A 20,228-nucleotide genomic window follows, 5' to 3' on the forward strand; every position below is an offset into this window, starting at 1 on the left:
GTAAGGCGGGGGGCCCGGGGGGGGGGGGGGGTAAGGGGTAAGGATATCATCATTTTTTATTTTTTATTTTTATTTATGGAAACCTCTTAGACGTATCGTATCGTATCGTATCGTATCTTATCGTATCGTATTGTGTAACTGGCCTCTTATATATTGCTTGTTGATTCTTTACTACTTCAGAGATACTTCATCGTATCACTCGAGCCACCGTCTCTCGATCGGCGTTCTTGGCAACCGACAGAGCGAGCGAGTGATATCCCGTGATCCTATATCATCCCTCAAGAGACCATGTTGGGCATTCTCATCACTGCTTCCACCCGTTGGTAGATTATTATTACCACGCCACCACGCCACACCACGATGTTGTCAATGGGACTTGCTTGGGTGGTATATAGGCAGGGTGAATTCCTCCTGCAGCGGGAAGTTACCGCTACCGCCACGTCGACATCTTATCCCTTAAACCGTCAGGTAAAATTGTAATTAGAGGAACCTAACGCAAAGTGGGAACTGTGTGATCTGTTAAACGCAATATTTGGGTGCATGTCTGTTGTTGCAAAGTATAAATTCATCACACACAAACACCGTGATGGTTTCTGTCGTTGTTGCTCCCGTATGCGTGCCCTACATTACGGTTCAAGGGATAAATTCCCCCCTCCCTTATCTTCATATTTTTTCTCTCTTTTTTTCTCTTTCTTTTTTCCGAATTACTTATTTGATTTTCACATATACCTATGAACAGAATACACTGTTCTATCTTAGCAGCACCACACCCTTCAACTTACATAGGATTTATCCAAGGTCAAAGTGCTGTGTATAATAAGAGGTTGATGTCTGCCTGTCTGTGATAGCTAGCTAGCTCCTTTGTGGGCTGATACCATATTTGTACGTCGTAGGTGAACAAGTTTTGGGTACATGTAGTAAGTATCGTGTATGTGGAAAATCCTGTAGTTACTTTCGCCGACCGGACTGCTTGGCTTGTATTTCTTATTATCTAATAAGTTGATAGATATACCGGGTATGCAATGCGGATGTAAAAGGTGAGTTTTGGATTCTTTCTTTTTCTCAAGCTATTGAATGCATAGAATGAGTCAGCTCAAAAGTAATGTTATATTGGAGGTTATGTTGGTGGTTACCGTTTCTTCTTGTTGTTATCCTGTTGTTCGGGTGATTGTGAGATATTAATATAAATTTGGGATTGTTCTGTGGTTGTGGTATCCTTTGTGTGATTTTGATAAATTAATGAATTAAACAAACAAAGTGTGATTTTGGTATATATGTGCGCGACCGAGTGATAATCCATGATTAACCCACCGGGAAAACCAAAGCCGCGCAGCGAACTTGGCCTATCCGGTGGTTGGAATTTCTGTATTGAGGTCTGATTCGACGCGGCGAGTAGTAAGCGTTGAAGTTGGCTCTTAGTCTCGTGCCGCAGAAGGGTTGTTGAGATGACCTAGTGATTTTCTGGATTAGTAGGCTAGGCTGGGTAGCTAGCTAGCTAGGTGGGTAGGCGTAATTAATTGAGGTGGCTGTATCAGCGATCATCAAGGTCATCAATGTAGGCAGGAACTAGGGGATGCACCTAATTGTTGAAGATCGTGGCGATTTGGTCGGAATGTATTGGTCGGGAGATAGAAATCCGTGAGAGAGAGGATAATGGCAGATCTTGGAAGATGTACAAGGTGATCGACAGTGGTGGAGATGGTGGTTGTCTATGCATAAAATGACGGTGGTGGTGGTGGGGTTCAGGCCTGCTACGTGCGTGTAGGCATTTTCTCATACATGTAGCCACATATCTAGCTACATGTACATGCATAGAATAGGTGGGGTTAGGTGGCGCATTTTAAAGTTTAAGGTTTAAGCTTAAATCTTCACCGTCCCTCAAGTTCCAGTACTTGTCCTTTGGAACTCTGCTGGATCATGGCAATGCGCATACCTGCTTGTAGGATAAATTATAGAGAGACATATGCCCTTCCAGAAACATGTTAGTTATGAGGGGGTGTATCAAGTGGCGCTGCATAAGATCGTGGCGGCCTACATGCATATATGTACGCATACGAATGGAGTGGCATTGTGAATTCAGGTTTACTCGACTACTGCATATGTGGCAATGACCCACGTTTTGACCTGTTGGCCCAGTCTACTCTTAAAAATATGCACAGCATTCATCACTTCTTGTATTATAACGTTCATCTCTCGCACGGACAAGCCGCCACCACTCTCACACTAGGGTTACGTACGTGTATCTTTAAGCTAAGCTGGTTTATGAGATCTATTCCCCTCAATTGAAGTCTTTAAACCCAACAGGCGTAGTGTTCCCAAGTTCATTGCCGGCCCTAATGTTCGATTCGAGACTGGCCGGATTTTCTGTGCATTTAGGCGGGAGCTTAGGGTTGTAGGAAGCGTATGTGCACGGCCCTTACTTTGTTCAAGCGACCCTCCCTTAAAAGCCGTTATGCTTCTCTGTAATTGGACACTAACTAGCTCCATGCAAACAGGCAATTCTGGAATCCCGCTCCAATGAAAACCCCACCACCGGCTGTATATAAAAGGTCCATTGTTTCTATTTAACCAAGTAAGCTTAACATCCCCCTGGTCCTCTAGCCTGTCGTGCCGATCTATACCGTATTCGCAGCTGCACTGTAGGTACCAACGAATAGTCCCCCCCCTGTTCCCCGGTTTCATGTAGTGCACTAGTTTCATTGACAGCATAACACTCGAAAACCCGGTAAACGTTGGGTCCAAGGTAGGCCGCCCCTGTGCGTCAGGTCAGGCGAGAATAGACTTTCTTAATTTCTGATATGATGGATACCCATACCCTGCGGTTAGTCTCGTGCCTAGAGGCGCTGTTTTGATTTGAAGTTTTCTGCACACTCCCCACGAGGTGCGGCAGCGAAAATAGTCTGGGAACGAGACTATATACCCGGCAGTTAGAGATGTAGCTGGTTGGTAGACTCAATGTGGGGGATGTGGGTTTGTTTTGTACTAGTCTGGATATCGGTTGGTTTGTTTTGATACTGCGATATGGTGTGAGATTAGTTTTTGTTGGCTAGCCTGGATATCGGCGGGTTGAATTGACCGATGATTAGTTGCCTAGACATCGAAATACGGTGTATTGGACGGGAACGTATATGACTGAATTTCGGGTCGTAAAACTCACATACGCTGAACTTCAGCGTTCTATTCAATGTAGGCCTGGATACCGCCCGCAATATGATGTGTTATGATGTAGTAGGCTTATAGTTAATTGGCCGTGTTGTGAGCATGAGGCCAGCAGCTCAATGAATGACCAGAACCAGCATGTCCTCAACTCTGTCTGTCCGACGCATGTTGAGCCGGACTGTCATTATCTAGAATTAGACGACAGTGTCACAATGTGCCTGGAGCTACTATCTAGAGTCCTACCTAGACTTCTGTTAAACCATCCTCACTGGCGTTTATCTCCGCAGTCTTTATTGTTAGCCATAATAGTCCAGCAACAATGGGGTGAGTGACCCTGAGTGACGGAGATCACTAATGGGTTAGGGTTATCCAATTATTAGGATGTTCCACTTTGGGACGACTTTAGTAGTAGACTAGCAGCTGTGTTGGTTGTATGGCACTAGCTAACCCCTGTCTGTCCTCCAGGAAACAACGGCGGCGGTGGCCGGGATTAACTAACCGGCAGGAACATCTTCATTTTGCAATCCAATAATGCGATGCGCTGGAGGAACAGAAGGTTGGTTTCAGTGATGAAGTGTCTCACTCCGGGAGAGGGGAGCTCTGCCGTTTTTTCTTTCTTTCTAGAATCTTTTTCTCTTCAATTTTTTTTTTTTTTCTTTCACCCTAGGTCATGGATCAGAGACTCGAGGGTTTATTCGTATCGAGGACCTATCGGCTTGCTTGCTGAACAACTCACTGAGTCGTCTCCGCTGGTGCTGCATGGGTATTCCAGAGACAATCAGCTTCGCGAACCAGGCATACCTAGGGGGATCATCACCAAATCCCAAGCACCAGGAAAGGCTCAACAACCAGCCAAAGACATATCCCAGCTCCTCCTCTTCGTTTTCAAAAGGGCAATTTGTCCGCCCTGTGCCTGGGAATCAACACACTTTACTCTCCCAGGTGTGCCTTAGACAACAACAGCACACTAACCCTCTCTCTCTCTCCCCGGTCAGATCATGTCATGCGCGACAGAACTTTTCTTCTTTTTTTTGCTTTTTCTCGCTCGTGGTGACTAGTAAGAGTATTTTTCTTTTTTCTTTTCGGCGACAATTCACCCGAGACCCTGCACAACACACTGCATATCTCGGTTAGCTGTTCTCTGCCGCGCTCACCCCGCAAGACCTGACCGACCTCCAAACGTTTTTTTGTCTTGGTCTAGTGGAGAGAGGATGTGAGGGTGGGAAGGATGTGGGGCGCGGGGTAAGTAGAATAATAAAGTGAGGGTAAAATAGAGTAGGTAGGGGATGATTGACTCTTGGTACCTCGAACGTACCTCGTCGCAATATACGAAAGCTGCAAGATGGGCGTTTCCCATTCGATCCCTAGTACCCATTGCTTCTTCCTTCTCTTCCTCTTCGTATTTAATTCCTCCCTCTTCGCTTCGCTTTTATCCCAGGTAAAATATGTACCTACATATCCACACTTGGACTCGATCAGCGAAACAAAAAAAGATCGGAAAAATCGAACCCCTGCGGTACCTCAAAGTCAAGGAGGGTCTTCTTCCCGATTCTGATTCTGATGGTGCATAGATGCATAGAAGAGATATATTAAACCTGTAGCCTTGAGATTGAGTGCTTCTCTGTGACACGCAGAAATCGCTTTATTTTTTCTTTCTCTTAAGCACGACGATCTTCACCGACGTACATCGGTGCCTCGATTGCGACGAGTGAGACTAGAGTGCTTTATTCCAAATAAGACAATAAAATAAAAACACGCAGAAAAAGGGAGGGGGAAGGGGGGGTGGGTGTTGGTCCGGATTTCGGAGAAGGCAAAGGAAAAGATATCCATGTGAATACTCGTTTCCGAAGAAAACGGGTTTGGCCTGTCAACAATGAACATATCGCATGCCCCCCCGGCGCCTTCCCCGGTCTAAAGATATTCCGGTATACAGAAAAAAAACAAAAACCGGGGCAGTACACTCTATAGACTATGTTTCAACGGGATCACCCGATTTGTCCCTGGTGCTCGCTCGCTCGCTTCTCTGTCTGGTTGTGACGTAGCGAGGGAGATAAGAAAGAAGCTGAGGCGGCGATAACAATATAACGAAATATGCATATTGGGACTCGTTGTTCTTTCAAACTGTTTTTTTTTTGTTTCCTGCACTATTGTATTATATTTTAATCAAAAAGGGCAGCTAACCAATCTGCACATGTATAAAAACAGAAAGAGTAAACAAGAAAGTTTTTGGGGGAGAGAAGTTAATTGAAACCTTTCCCGGAAAGGATCAACTTATAGAAGGTAAGAAAGGGAGATGTAAGTATGGATCAATTGACAATGAGGAAAAGAAAATAAGGCTCCTAATAAGACAGTGATATCGAGAAAAGCCAGAAACCGCTAAATTCCACGTTTCCGGCCAGTAAACGTCAAGGAAGAAAAATAAACGAACCCAAAAGCCACCCATTTCAGCACCAGCCTGAACACGCAGCCTGCGGTTAAGTACTCTAACGCCCACAAAGTAAATAAAAAGCAAAGATAAAAAGACAAAACACAAGGAAAGAATTCAAAACACCAAGAGATCAAAAAAAAAAAAAAAAAAGGAAGATGTCCAGATCTGTTCCCCCGAGCTCCAACCACCACCTATGCTCAAATTAAACAACACCGATATTTTTTTTCTTTCTCTCTTTTTGCCCTCCCCCCCCCCCCCCCGGACCCCCCATTGCACTCCTTAAAAATTTCGCGCCATTAACAAAAACCAAACAAAAACCGTGGGTATCCTTTTTCGTTCCGTACTGCCGCTTCTGCTTTGTTACACCGACTCGTGCGTCTTTTATACATGTCAGATAGTAGTCATATTCAGTTGATATCGTTGTCGTTTTCCTCTGCTTCTTTCTTGTCCTTGTTCGTCCAATGGTAGTAGTCGTCTGTGAAGAGAAGGGTCGTAGAATCCATTTCTGCTTTCAAAGCGCGAGTCCGGTTCCATCTCCGCACCATCTGTAAAGCTGTAGCACCTCCCGCCTCTTCTGCTTCTGCTCCTCCATATCCTCTGGTGCGCCTCTGCCGCGCACCTGACTTAATGCGCTTCGCATGAACCTTTCGGAAGTTTCTCTATTTGATATGTCAGAAAACAAGCTTTTCGGATATAAAGGTGAGGGAATAGGTACATACCTGATACTCTGTATTTAGTGTTACCACACAAACTTCATGCGCCCTAACGATTGTTTCACAAGCAGTGACGACAGCACCCGACGCCTCACCCTGCAGCTTATCGGCGATCAGGAGCAGCAAAAAGCTACCCTGCAGCAGGTAAATCCCAAAGAAGTACGGGATGAAGCTTAGGTCCGGGTCGTACTCGAGAATGTTGCTGATAGCTTCAGCGGCCGAAACAGCATGTGCGGTGGAGCTGATAAATTGATTGCGAAGAGATCCAGAGGTCGTCATCGTCAAGCATGCTGATAGGATCCCACTTGCCAGAGAGGAGGATGTGGAGTACATGCATTACGTGAGTCCCGTATGACACAACAATCTTCAGCTGGATGTCGGCCTCCGAAAGCTGCTTATTCCCCTCTTTTGGGCCCCTCCTCACTAATCCCGCCTTCAGTCCGTTCCTTGATCGCCGAACTGTTGGCCGATTCAAACTCCTGCAGGCTGCGCGAATACGTATCCAACTGCTGGGTGATCTGCTGTACCAGCTCATCGTAGCCTCCGCCAAAGGAACCGGTACCCTCAGCACCAGCCTGCCTCACACCAAACTTGGGACGATTCCTGGCATGGTGGAGGTCCACTATTTCCCCAAGAATCGTCATAAGCGGTAAAAAAAACTCGAATAAGCCTGTTCCCGTGACCTCAAAGTTCGACGGCCCGAGACGGCGATGCGCTAGACCGCTATGTGACGGAGAGGACGGGTGCTGCGCGTACATGTTGTGAGGGTCGTGAGTATAAAAGTCTCCATTCTGCCAAGCAATATCGTCCATAGGCAGGTAAAGGTTCTCGCACCTCTACATCTAAGAGCGCAATGGGGCGGTTGTAGCATAGAGCAAGGTGGCGATCTACCACATAGAGCAGCCACCATGTCCGCCTGCGCTCCTCCTTATCCTCCTCGCTGACAGACATGCGGCCATTGCTGACCGTGTGATGTGAGTGGACGCTTCCCGGGCCTGTATCAGAGGGCGAGTGATGCCCATCCATGTCGTCCTCGCCATCTGGTCAACCAGACTTTCGGCGGGGAGTTCGCGGTTCAGCTTCAATTCCCTCGCCAGTGTCCATGCTGAGTGCCACCATCGTAGTGATGCGCTCTTGAATTCGCTCGCTGAAATCACAATACCGAGATGCGCATATGTGAGCACATCGTCCAGGGTTCCCGCCGCACCTACACCTTCCCGGCCACCGCCAGGTGCACCTCCAAGTCCACCAAGGCCAACACCTGCGGAGCCGTTCTCAGATTCTCCAGAGGGGTGGTGTCCGTGGGTGCAGGCTGTGTCAAGTTGACATGTACAAGCGGCCGAAGAAGGCTAATGCATATCTCAAGAAGCTTCTGGCACACTCTTCCTCGTGCAGCAGGGGAGGCAGCGAGGAAAGGGGCATCGCATGTCTGTGCAGCGACCCAGAGCATGGCGCAAAGGAGAGCGGGGGAGGTCTGTCGTGGGTTGTGGGGGTGGAGGACGAGCGCTTCCGGAAGATATGGGTTAGCACATATGGGGAAGCTGGCTGGAAGAACGCAGTCGTAGGATTCGTAAAGTACAGATCCACAGGTCACACGCAAGCAATGGTGGGATAATCTGTGTTATGTGTGGTAGTAGCGGCAACAAGACGGATACCTTATACCAGCTGAATATGACTGCGTCGGAGGCGAGGGCATAGAGAGCATGACGGCGATCCATCCTCAGGCGAGTGCCCACCCAAAAACCCTGACAATGGTGACGCAGCACTTGTTGAAAAATTCATCGCGTGACTCGGTGACCCTGGGGTGATAGCACAAACTCATTCACCGGAAATCCATTCGCCGTGGCAGACCCTGGCTGCGATATACCCCCATGCGCCGACTGCCCCGGCATCATTCGTGATGGCGCCCCGGCGCCGTTCGGCGATTGATGTTGGAATGGGGACATACGATCGAAATGCATGGGCATACCCGAGGGAACGCCATCGTGCGACAGTTGTAGTGATGGGGATTCAGGAGTGGGAAGGTGGTGGTGGTGATGTTGTTGCTGTGGGGGAGGTGGTGGTGGTTGCATTTGATGCTGCGACATGTCGTGGAGATCACCGAGCGACGTTCTAGTGCTGCCGCGGATGACGATTGCTTGCGAACGTTGCTGCTACCAGGCCGGGGCGGCGGCGGCAGGTCGGAAGACGCCCGACGCATGTCCGTTGGCGAGGAATTGTCCATCTGTTGCGCTGCTGCAGCGGCCGCAGCCTGTTGCTGCTGGATATCCTTTCGAGAAGCTTTACCTCGCTTCTTGCGCTCGCGCGCATACTCGCACTTTAGTGTGAAATCTGAATCATCGTCAGTGAACCAAACCAACCACCCCACCAAAAAAGCAAAGATTGAAAAAAAGAAGAAAAGAGAAAAAGGAAAGAAAAAAGCGCAACCGAGAGAAAAAAGTACGCAACAGTCGGGGAGATCCGGTACTTCACGCCCGACACATGTGACACTGAGCAGCTTTTCGCACAGAGCAGCTTTTGTGGCGGGGAAGCTGAGTGTCAACTCACTCGGATCGCAGTGCTCCTGATACTTAAATACCTTGTACCTCCGCCGCCGGAGTAGTGGCCTGCCGAGCGTGTTTTAGTGTACCATATATATATCCTCGTTGTTATGCATCCCTCTATTTAGCTTATTTTGACTACTGATCATCGTACGGAGAACGATGTGTGTGGGATGATACCACAAGCCCTTAATTTGTAGAGAGTGTAAAGTAGTAAATACCTATCGTCGTTAGCGTGCTAGTTTGAAAAAGTCATGTTAGTTTAGTGAGAGATACTGTGATTGCCGTGAGGTTTTTGTGGAGATGACGGTATTAACTAGTGATAGGCAAAGTGTATAGTGGACATATTCAACTCAGAACCTCTAAAGATGTAGGTATACGGCAACGGCCGTATGGCACTCATTGGTGCGGTCTCACCGGCTCGCTTTTTTTAAACGGAATTTAGGTGAATGATCATCACCCTGAGAGCGGCGACTAGACTATATAGCTATGGACCTTATGATGACGAGCCCTACTAACATGCGAGTTATCTATGATAGGCCCTAGAAACAGGTAGAGGGTGGGTATGCTCACTATCATTATAGTCACACTTGGATTTGGGACTTGCGAATAGACACAGGAGCTTGTGCTGTAAAGTGTAACGAGTTTGGTTAAGTTGCGTATTAGATGAAATTAGCCATATTATACACGTACTTGTCACTACAATACTGCTCGTGAGACATAGATTATGTAAGAGATTCATGTATCCAAGAAATGAGCTCTGCCTTTGAAGAGGACATCGAATACAATGATATTTTGCACAGAATGAGAATAGATCCATTAATAGGACGGTGTGTTATCTATAGGCCGACGTATTTATACCTGTACTTGGATCTAAATTGAATAAAGCAAGACTCGAGCCAACTCCTCTCCAATCGACTCACCAAGTTATCTATCGTAAGCCAAGCTTATTTAAGTTAGAGGTGATATCAAAGTGCGATGACATTCTCGGCAAAGAAAGCGTCAAGCTACAGTATATGAGCAAACACCCGCCGATGGAATTAAAGACTTGAGGTCATCTAGATCGCGTAGACTGGTGGTTGCCTCCTGGTATCGCACTGCGCTAACACTCTCTATGTTCTGGAAGCAAAGGTGTTGCCGTAGTGATGCTTCTCCCTCAGCCTCGATGGCATATTAAATCTAGTTTCGAAATCCCGAGATCACGCGATGTGACATGTTATTTCTTCCATAATATATAAGTGTCTAAATGAGAAGTCTGAGATGTGAAGCGTGCGCCCAACCCAAACCATTAATGGAAGAGGCTCGCGTCTAAAAAGTATGCAGTGGAGAGGGGCGGTACGCGAAAATATACCCCGAAGGCTGGTAGGTCCCACTGGCCCTCGATGCGCCATGAGTGCGAGCACAGAATACCTCTGATGGTGGAAGGAAGCGCAGGTTCAGCCCTAACGAATAATTACAAGTGATGCAGAATTATCACGCTATCTAGAGAATAGAACGGTTTGTATGTGGTAGCTTCTGTCTACCTAGTGTCTCACGGGCTGTGCCTAGCACTATCTTGCGACTTGTACTCAGCTTTTAGTCGGCTCGTGCGTTTTGTTAGCGACTGATCACTCACTCGCCGACCCGTGTGACTGCCTGATTGAAGCTATGACGATCGGTGACTAACGATCGGCAGCTGGATGGACTATTAGCGCACCATGAAAGAAAAGAAAGCAGCGGAACCAACAATCGAGATGTCGAATCCAGGTTTACAAGAGCGGAGCTTAGTCCGATATTTCTTGAGAGTTTCTCTCGTAGAGTAACATAGTATTTGAGGATGTTGCAAGCATTGCAAGGCCGGTCCGGGTATGCGCATAAGGCCCGAGCCTCAAATATTCCAAGACCTCACTAGCCGGGGCATGCAGGCCCAACCAAAGGCCTATTTCTATCTCTAGATGAAAACACACATAAGCCTTAGCCAAGGTTATATGAGTATCCTGAAGGTTAGCGGAAGAGCACTAGAGCAAATACCTGCTTTACCTTTAGGAGGTTTAGGAAGGTGAATTGCTATAATATTAAGCGGGTTCTAGACATCTGTCATTGTAGACTGCAACCTTGGCAAATATATTGTCGTCAACCTTTTGGATCGAACTAGGAGTTCAGAATAGATTTTGGTCCCATGTGAATGACAGGAGGAATCCTCGGCTCGAGACCAGTTATTAAAAGTAAAACAAATCTCGAATGATTATACTGATGATGAACAGATGAAAGAAAGAAAGAGAGACATAAAGGAATGTAGCCGTAGGCAAATCTAACTAGCGAGGACACCGTGACCATTGTGATCTGTCATTCGTCATAAGCACCACATGTCATCGCATTCCCCACAACTATCTTACATAGCCACTCTACCTGCGCTGCAACGTTTTATTTTTCAGCTCTTTCCTTCACGGGAGAAAAAAAGGTCAGGACTTTCAAAACGAAAGGTTCTCTGTTTGATATGTCACACTTAGTAAGTCGCACTTATGAATTGGTACCCAATAATATCTAGGACAGGTTATGTTAATTATTGAAAGAACCACTCCTCGCGCCTGGTTGTAGTTGCTGCACCTGGAAACTAGAACTGGTAATTAGAATCATAGATAATCACTCGATCACGTGCCGTAAGTCAACGAAACTATCCACTGTACCTTCATAGTTTTCATTAATATGAGGTTATTGTGTTCAGTTGAAAAGGACGGCTTCTGTTCGCTTAGCTATAGAAAGTTTCACCAGACTGAATTGGGGTGGGGGCGTTGGTTGGGGGCGGTTTTACTCGATTATAATGAAAGCTACATACACGTTATGTCTAGGGAAAGAGATTACCAGCTAACCTTCGAAAACCTACAACACTGAATCAGCCCTACATACATGTATGTACCTTTTTAGGCTGAAACCATATTCTACAGACGTCAATTCAATGAGCCAGCGGCCTCTCCAGGCTTAGCCTTACTGGCCTGTCAACCCAGCTTCACAAACACCGAAAAGCATACTAACCTCTCACGGGCCAGGTTCAACCATCTACTCCCAAGCTAAATTACATCTTATCAAACAATTACGCCGTGGACAACGATCAATTTCAGCAACTAAGCATAAGCATGCACAGGACCCCCTCCATTCCCCCACGCACACCCACTCTACCCCTCATACCCTGGCGGCGGCCCGACCCCCTTCCCCACCGCCTCTCCCGTTGCCACCTCCGTCCCTGTCGCCGTCGCCGCCCCGGCCACCTTCACCTTCCCCGCCTCCTTTATATCCACCACCAGATACGTCCTATCACTCTTCACCCTCGCCAAACACGTATTATGCAGCAGCTCTGCGCCCGCCACGTCTGCCAGGAGCCACTCGCCCTTTTTCAGGTTGGTGCTGGGGCCGAGGTCCGCGAGGATCCTGTTGATCTTGTCGCTGAGTTCCTATGTGGTGGTGGTGTCAGTGCGGGTGGAGAGAAGGGGAGAAGAGAGGGGGGGGGGGGGGGCGAGTACGGAGGAGTGATGGAACGGGACGGTGAAGGGGATGTCGTGGCCGGGGAAGAGGAGCTTGATTTGAGCGTTTCTGGAGGTGTACGTTAGCTAGGACTGTGGGGGTGGGGTGGGGTGGGGTGGGTGTACCCCATGGTTATTGTACGGTGGTTATAGATCTCGCGTGCGGAGCTGTTTCTTGATTCTCTTACTTGGCTCTTGAGGAGAATTAAATACTGTAGTGTGAACTGCGAGTTTGGCGGGTTTATATCGCTCGCCGAGTTACTCATAACTGATATCCATGACCCCAGCACACGCACAAGGCAGCAGTGTACCAGCAAGGTCAATGATTACTAACCACGACATTGTACTACTACACAGTGGCAGGAACCGGGGCTGTGTTGGTTGCGGAAGTGCAGATCAACGGTTGGGTGGGGTGGGGGTTAAGCGAGGGCTTATCTGCACTTCACGGGCAATGCATGAGGGGCTGTGGACGGGCGGTGCGGGGGGATCAGGCGGTAGCACTTCGTATTGCGGTTTTAGGTGGTAGTGCACTTCACTTGTGGATTTATGAGAAGTGGTTTTGTGCGAAAAACATATATGGGTCGTGTACGATAGGGATAGGATAAGAATAACATGATAACCGTAAATAAGAATGAAGAAACAATAAATAGCCAAAAGCACAAAATATCACCCAACCCAAACCTCAAGACAAAACACCAAAACAAAACACCGGGCGGGGAAGGCCGCACCACCCCCGCACCACCCCCATCACCTAACCGCCACGCACCACCACCCCACCACGCCGCACCCCTACATTTTCGCCTACTTCAACGCCCTCGCCGCCACTACCGCCCTCGCCACCACCGCACTCGCCGTCGGCATCGCCTCATACCGCGGCGGCGATACCAGCTCCGCCGCGGCCTTAGCCCCCGCTGCGGCCTTCGCACACGCAGCCTTCAAATCCGCCGCACTGAGCCCCGCATCCTTCATCGGCAGGACCATATACGTGCCTGAGCCCCTCACCGTGCTCTTCGCAACGGCCTGGTGGATGACGGTTGAGTAGTAGGTGTCGACGAGGATCCAGTCGCCGGGGGTGGGCATCTCGATGCTTATTGTTGCGCCGAAGCCATCGGAGGCGGGGAAGGTGAAGCCGCCGGCTTTGGTTACGCCTTTGGTCTCCATGTCTTTGAGCATGAGGTTTATCATGGCGACGATGTTCTAGGGGGTGTTAGTGTGGGGAGAGGGAGGGGGAGGGGAGGGGGAGGGGGACACACGGGGATCTCGGCGTTGGGGATGATGAACGGCATGGCGTGGGAGGGGAAGTAGAGCTTGAACTGGCCGTTGCTGGGAGGGGGTGAGTGGGTTAGTTGTAGGTACATGTAGTTACGTAGGGTCCTTGCGGCGGGGATGGCTTACCCCATTGTGAATATTCTTATTACTGTGATTATGGGGATAGCTGTGTAGTTAGGATCTGTGTTATACGTTGCGTGGAGTGGTGGAGTGGTGGAGTGGTGGTGGTGGAGTGGTGGTGGTGGAGGTGATAAAGAAGACTCCCTCGACCACATACGTATAAGTGGGTGTGAATGGGCTCCAGGCAGCCGCTTCTTCAGGCAACCAGTGGGTGGTGGTTGCGTCACATGTTTGTCTGTTTGTCTGTCTAGGGTGGGGAGGTGAGACATGCTGGCTATGTGCATGGAGCTGTGTTACGTTCATAGGGTGTCACTCGGGTGTATATCTCAGCACGGGGTGGGTAAGAACCCTTATTTTTGGCTGGTAATAGATGCAAGCGGAGAGCGGAGAGCTAGAGCCACGTTGTGAGTAATAGCTTAGGTGTCTATTAGAGTGGAGAATAAGAAACGAGGGGATGTCCCCTTACTATCACAACATCTAGATCTAGACTTCCCAACTACATGCACTCCGCATATATGTATATTGATTACATGTAAGTTAATTCGACTCACGTCACTAGTGTATGTACCTTTGCATTTCTAAATGTTGGTCGGTTTTTCTGCTGTTTATTAATGCTGGCTGCTGAGATGGATCGATGCTTAGTTTCCGCCCGCGCGGTATCATCTATTTATGTGTACCTAAATTACTCATTTACCGCTGGTCGGCTGTCTCATGTTCGGATGCCTGATTGACTCTGCATGTGCAGCGGGTTTCTCGGTGAATATTTTCGATTATGGGTGAGTGTCTAAACATGATATACTTATACTGCAGCTAACCGCACATATTAAACGCCCACCGCTTCTTCTTCTACATTGCTTAACAATCCACTATATATTAAAGAGGGAAAGAAAGCTAGCCCCCATCTCCTACAACTCATCATGCATCCCCACCCCGCCTAATCCATCAGTTCGAACCCAGAGAAAGAAAGAAAAGAGAATCACCCACTTCTGCACAGCCTGCCGCTATCCTCCACCATCCACCTGTCGCTACCAACCGCAGTGATCGCGTAGAAGATGTGCTCCGGATCATACTTGTCCTTGATCTTGAGCAGGCGGTCATAGTTCACGCCAAAGAACTCCTTCTGGAAGTTTGGCTCATATGGGTCGGCCTCGTTCATGTACACGCCCGAGTCTGGGGCAATCTCGCGGAGCGCGGCGTCCCACACGTTGGTGATGGTCTTTTGGTCGGCATAGGCTTTCGACATTGGTGCCGTGTCGTTCCAGGGACTATCACAATTGTTAGTATATCTAGCTCTGCATGTTTGAGATAGGGCCAATGCTTACATGGTGACAACGATATTCAACTCATTGTCTCTCCACGCCGGGAGCACCGCGTTGTTAGGATACCCAGCAACCTCCAATGTCGGATGGGTGGTGACCTCGAAGATCAATGACCCGGTATCAACGATCCCACGAATCGCCTTGTTCAGTCCCTCACGGTTCTCCAGCACAGTCTTTCGGGGAATGAGGCGGCCACCGTACTGCGCGATACCAACTGAAATGTAGTCAAACATGTCGTTGAACGCAGACAGATACGACGGGAACTCAGTCATATTGTACGTGTATGGTAGCTCCAGCTCATCCAGCTTCGCGACCAGCGGTGCCAAAAGCTCCTCACTCTCGGCCTTTGTGAGGCCGGGCCCAAACCATGGGCCCAGAGAAAAAGATCCCGTAAAATACACGTTGACACTGAAGGCCCCGCGGTCTGTATACAACGGCGTCATCTGATGGAAGAAATCCAAGGCGTCATACCACTTCTCTACCATCTCCGCACTCCCATCATGCGTAAACGTCAATCTCGCGGCCGAAGTCACCACATCCGGATGCGCCTTCACCGTCATGGACGTCACCACACCATATGTGCCTCCACCGCCGCCGCTCAGCGCCCAATACAGATCACTGTTCTTCTTCCGATTCGCCACGCGGTGCTTCCCGTCCGCCGTCACAACCTCCCACTCAAGCACCTGGTCCGCCGCGAGCCCATACCTCGACATCAACGCGCTGTGTCCACCCCCCTGCGTATACCCGCCCGCAATACCCACCGTATCGCACTCGCCCCCCACCACACTCATACCATACGAATCCGCCGCCCGATACGCCTCAAACCCCTGCACACCCGCTCCTAACTTCATCGCCGCCCCCGTCCAGTTCGCCGCCCCACTATAGGCCGGGATGTACGTGATGTTCTTCAGATGGTGAGTCCACACTGCGAGGGCCCCCGCACCTGTCGACTTGCCCAGATAGTCGTGCCCCGTGTTCCGCACCACCAGCCTTACATTGTGCTCCTTCGCGAACGCAATGCCCGCCGCGATATCTGCGGGCTCCGTCACATTGATGGCATACCGCACATAGTTGCCCAACTCGCACGGCGTGCTCGGGTCCGTGAAGGGGTCGCAGCTCTGCGCCGCCCACACGGGCGCCATGATGGATGACGAGGACTCGTCGTGGGCGGCCGGGTCGTGCCAGGTGCCTTGCAGGGCCTTGCATTTTTCCGCGTCATAATTAGGCGCGTGGCAGACGGACCCGATGGGGACGGTGGCGACGAGGCGGCCCGAGACGGTGGTGTTAAGGGCGGCCCAGTCGGCGGGGGAGGGCCAGCAGGGGTCTGTGGGGAAGCAGCGGCAGTCGGGGGTGCTGCTGGTGGCCGCGGTGAGGGCGGTGAGGGCTGCGAGGGTGAGGAGGCGGGCAGTGGGGCGTGGTGGTGCCATTGAAGGTACTCTGCACGGTCAATGATGGGAGAGGTGTGTTGGGGCAATGATCGGAGGGGAGGGGGCTATTTGTACCTATGCCTCCTGCCCAGTACCTCCCTCGGGGGCCATGGGCGTGTTCGGTAGGCTCCGAAGAAAAGTACCTGAGGTGGTGATGTTGCACATACTGAGTCGCTGCAATGCAATGCACTGCAGGGACAACTTGATCTCCGGGGTAGGGGGTTGGAGTGTGCCGTGCTAAGGCGTGGTGGGACAGGGATGGACTGATCGGTCGGGAAGACAGCCCTATGTGGGGTAAGGTTTGGTGGGTTAGTAGGGATGGCCCTTTCGGGGTTGTGCGTATCTACTGGATGATTGGAATCGTAGACGCCAAGATGTGAATGGGCACTCACTGGTACATAGAGGTAGAGGGTTCGCTTGGATGATAACGTCATCCTGGTGCGTATGTAGGGGGATATGGTAAACATACAGTAGGCAGAGAGAAGCTCGAGTCTTGGGCCGCGGTGAGTGCGAGAGTACGGTCTAGCAGGTTATACTCTATCGTCATGCCTGATAAGTAGAGTAACCAGGGAGGCTTATATTCCCGGTTTTCTGTTATTGTAAAGACTGTGCAGGCGGCTCGATCATTGGAAGGCCTGTACTAGATATCCCTTTTCAGATATTTCAAAAAGCAAAAGTAAATTGAAAGCAAGATTAGGCTTTTCAGCTCTCCGGAAATACAAAACAGAGCTAGAGCCTGGTATCAAGCGCGGCCTTCAAGCTTGGCCCGTCCATGTGAGCGTTATGAGCCTTTTAATCATTGACAGTTGAGGCCAGCTACTTAGGTCGGTTGCTATCAATGATCGTGATACCGTTAAAAGACGCACACCTGTGGACAAAACGATACTCTTCAAACCAACCCATCCCATCCCGCCCCAGCCCATGCGGTGCGCCATCCAAGCTGCGCCGGTAGCTATAGTACTAGAATTCCGGGCAATAATATGGATCATATATAAAGAACACCCAGTTAGTTAGTTAATCTTCAATTCCTGTTCTTACCCATATATATATATTCGTCAACTATAGCCAGCCAGGACGGTAGATAGATACTTGGTGAATGACCTGCGTCAACTACAATGGTTCGCAACCCACCTGCAGAGCTAGAGATTCAGCGAGAACAGAATAAATGTCCTTCTGAAACACACACCGCACAACAGCAATAATAGAGCCAATCCCTTGAGCAAGTCCTCGAGGCTGATCCTCGTCCTTCTGTACCATCGTCCTCGGATCCAGGCAATGACACAAAGACACCCGTCGTCCTCGTGGACTATAGCTACGCTACATACATGTATCTAAAAGTCACGCCAATATTGATGCTGCCTCTATCTCCCGTCCAGTCCAACGTGAAAATAAAAGGTCCTTTTCCAGAATGATTGTTTCCATGCACGTTGCCCCTATAGCTGGTATACACCCTAGCTTAGCTCAGACCAGTACAGGATGGACCGGCCCCCACCATTCATCATATGGACATGTAGTGAATCCACGAGACGGCCCCTTGCATACATCGCTACCAACCAAAAAAACAGAGAAAAAAGAGAAAGAAAAAAAACCGATAAGGCAAAGGGGGTCAATCTCCTCCCCAGACATATTCTCTACGGATGGGGAGGTAGATGAGATGCGTACTCGGGGAGTCGAACCCCGTTCTCCCGCTTGGGAAGCGAAAATCATAACCGTTAGACCAAGTACGCTTGCACAAGCTCTTTGTTTACGTATTTTTATTCTCTGGCTGTGTGCGGGGTAGGTGCGACGTGAGATAGGTTTGCCAAGGTTTGTCAAGGGGGTTACTAATCGGGGCAGTATGGCTTTTTATCAGTTTACCGGCGCGGTAATCATTGGTCCCACATGTTGTAAGTCATCATTAGAAGTTTCAATTCGTTTGTCATTTATTTCAATTCTCTTTCAATTCTCAGATCAGGTATCGTAAATCCCCCCTCCCATTGCCTCTCCGTCCCCGCCCGCCCCTCGCTATCCTATCCAGCAGGGTTCCCTTCTCAACTTTCGTTTTTTCCTAATAATGATACAGAACTACAACGTGCATCTTACAGCTTACTCTCGCCGGCGTGGCTATCAACAACAGCACTCGTGTTAGAAATAACAGTTCCCCAAAAGCAAGATCCCCCACCCCCACCCTATAACCTAACTCCTTGTACTATACAATGGTGGGATTTAACAAAAGGATGCAACCTACTCGAGATCGGCGATCTATTATCATGTCAGCGGACTATTCATATGATCTACAGTATTTGAATTGATATCAGGGTCAGGTGGGGAGGAAGCAAAATACCTTCAACGAAGCCTTCCCAAAGTTCTCCCCCTTCAGCATCCCCACAAACCCGTCCACGGCATTCTCCAACCCCTCCGTCACCGTCTCGCGATACACAAACTCCTTGTTCACCAGCCACTTCCTAATATTCTCCTGGTGCTCCTTCGAATACTTCGGGCCGAAGTCCTTATCGCCCACGATGAACCCCCTAATCGTCAACCTCTTGGCCACAATCTGCATAGTGTTCTTGAGCCCATATATCTCGTCCTTGCTCTTTAGATTATACTGCGAGATCATTCCGCACTCGATGAAGCGCGCAAAGTCCTTTGCGGCGTCCAGCGCCGCGTCGAGCGTCTCGCCGCCGACATTGTCGTAGTAGATGTCGATGCCCTCGGGCGCGTGCTTCTTGAGCGCCGCGGAGGGCGACTCCGTCTTGTAGTTGAAGGCGGCGTCGAAGCCGAGTTCGGACTTGAGGAAGGCGACCTTCTCGTCGGTGCCGGCGGATCCGACGACGCGAAGGCCTTCGCGCTTGGCGAGCTGGCCGACGATGGCGCCGACGGCGCCAGAGGCGGCGGAGACGAAGATGGTTTCGCCCTTCTTGGGCTTGCCGATCTCGTAGAACGAGGAGCTGGGGGATGTGTATGTTAGTTTAATTACCATTGGCTTCAGATGCGAACGCACCGGTGGTGAAGAGGGTGGAAAATACTCACTAGGCGGTCAATCCGGGCATGCCCAAGATACCAAGGTAGTAGCTGGGCGGAAGTCCCTCTTTGTTATCCAGGACCTTGAAACCGCCGAGCCTCTCCTTTGGCACAACGGCGTACTCCTCCATCCCGACATGCCCAGTGACGATGTCGCCCACCTTAAAGTCCGGTGAGTCGGACTTTACGACCTTTGAGACGCCGGCGCTGTCGATCGGGGCGTTGAGGGCGAAGGCGGCGGAGTAGGACTTGGTCTCGGCGGGGCGCATGCGGCCGCGCATGTAGGGGTCGAAGGAGACGACTCCGTTCTTCAGGATCATGCCGCCGGCGGGGACGGCATCGAGGTCGACGGAGAGGGTTTCGAGGCGTAGGTTGTCGGAGTTGGGGTACCCGTGTGGGACGGACTTGAAGACGATGGCTTTGTTTTGAACCATTGTGGATGTTATAAATTGGGGGGGGCTTTGGGTGCTGTTGGTTGGAGGTAATTGGGTGGATTGCTGTGTGTATCGGATGGAATTGGAGGTGGGATATCGGTGGGGACTGAGAAGGGGGTTGCTTTATATCTAGCTATCGGCCCATGAAGAAGAAGATGAAGTAGTTTCAATTTGTAAGGCTCGGAAAGATAGATGCTCCGTCCACCTCAATTCAGCAGCGACAAGCTAGCTGGTTCCATGGCGGGGGGTGGGATGGGATGGGATGGGATGCCATGCCATGCCATGCCCTTCCATCTGCCCTCTACCCCCGAAGGTTGGC

General features: G+C 49.9%; 6 protein-coding genes across 6 annotated transcripts; all 6 read right to left on the bottom strand.

The window, feature by feature from the left end:
- Positions 1–5,994: 5,994 nt before the first annotated feature.
- On the bottom strand, positions 5,995–6,579 carry LAJ45_01465 (uncharacterized protein; the record flags this gene model as incomplete). The annotated part of the gene is made up of 2 exons (XM_046111059.1): positions 5,995–6,246; positions 6,307–6,579. 2 exons carry the CDS (start codon positions 6,577–6,579, stop codon positions 5,995–5,997), a joined length of 525 nt encoding a protein of 174 aa, XP_045976237.1.
- Positions 6,580–6,695: 116 nt separating this feature from the next.
- On the bottom strand, positions 6,696–7,750 carry LAJ45_01466 (uncharacterized protein; the record flags this gene model as incomplete). The annotated part of the gene is made up of 4 exons (XM_046111060.1): positions 6,696–7,136; positions 7,192–7,295; positions 7,350–7,447; positions 7,512–7,750. 4 exons carry the CDS (start codon positions 7,748–7,750, stop codon positions 6,696–6,698), a joined length of 882 nt encoding a protein of 293 aa, XP_045976238.1.
- Positions 7,751–11,992: 4,242 nt separating this feature from the next.
- LAJ45_01467 (uncharacterized protein) lies at positions 11,993–12,468 on the bottom strand (the record flags this gene model as incomplete). The annotated part of the gene is made up of 3 exons (XM_046111061.1): positions 11,993–12,268; positions 12,338–12,407; positions 12,464–12,468. The coding sequence occupies 3 exons, from the start codon at positions 12,466–12,468 to the stop codon at positions 11,993–11,995; spliced, it is 351 nt and encodes a 116-aa protein (XP_045976239.1).
- A 670-nt stretch (positions 12,469–13,138) lies between these two features.
- LAJ45_01468 (uncharacterized protein) lies at positions 13,139–13,737 on the bottom strand (the record flags this gene model as incomplete). Its single annotated transcript, XM_046111062.1, has 3 exons — positions 13,139–13,534; positions 13,591–13,660; positions 13,733–13,737. The coding sequence occupies 3 exons, from the start codon at positions 13,735–13,737 to the stop codon at positions 13,139–13,141; spliced, it is 471 nt and encodes a 156-aa protein (XP_045976240.1).
- Positions 13,738–14,631: 894 nt separating this feature from the next.
- LAJ45_01469 (uncharacterized protein) lies at positions 14,632–16,472 on the bottom strand (the record flags this gene model as incomplete). The annotated part of the gene is made up of 3 exons (XM_046111063.1): positions 14,632–14,660; positions 14,711–14,991; positions 15,049–16,472. The coding sequence occupies 3 exons, from the start codon at positions 16,470–16,472 to the stop codon at positions 14,632–14,634; spliced, it is 1,734 nt and encodes a 577-aa protein (XP_045976241.1).
- A 2,223-nt stretch (positions 16,473–18,695) lies between these two features.
- On the bottom strand, positions 18,696–19,909 carry LAJ45_01470 (uncharacterized protein; the record flags this gene model as incomplete). The annotated part of the gene is made up of 3 exons (XM_046111064.1): positions 18,696–18,713; positions 18,796–19,402; positions 19,485–19,909. The coding sequence occupies 3 exons, from the start codon at positions 19,907–19,909 to the stop codon at positions 18,696–18,698; spliced, it is 1,050 nt and encodes a 349-aa protein (XP_045976242.1).
- Between the last annotated feature and the right edge of the window lie 319 nt (positions 19,910–20,228).

Source organism: Morchella importuna (genome assembly GCF_003444635.1).
Source record: "Morchella importuna strain M04M26 chromosome Unknown Morimp01GS002, whole genome shotgun sequence".
NCBI classification, from domain to species: Eukaryota; Fungi; Ascomycota; class Pezizomycetes; order Pezizales; family Morchellaceae; genus Morchella; species Morchella importuna.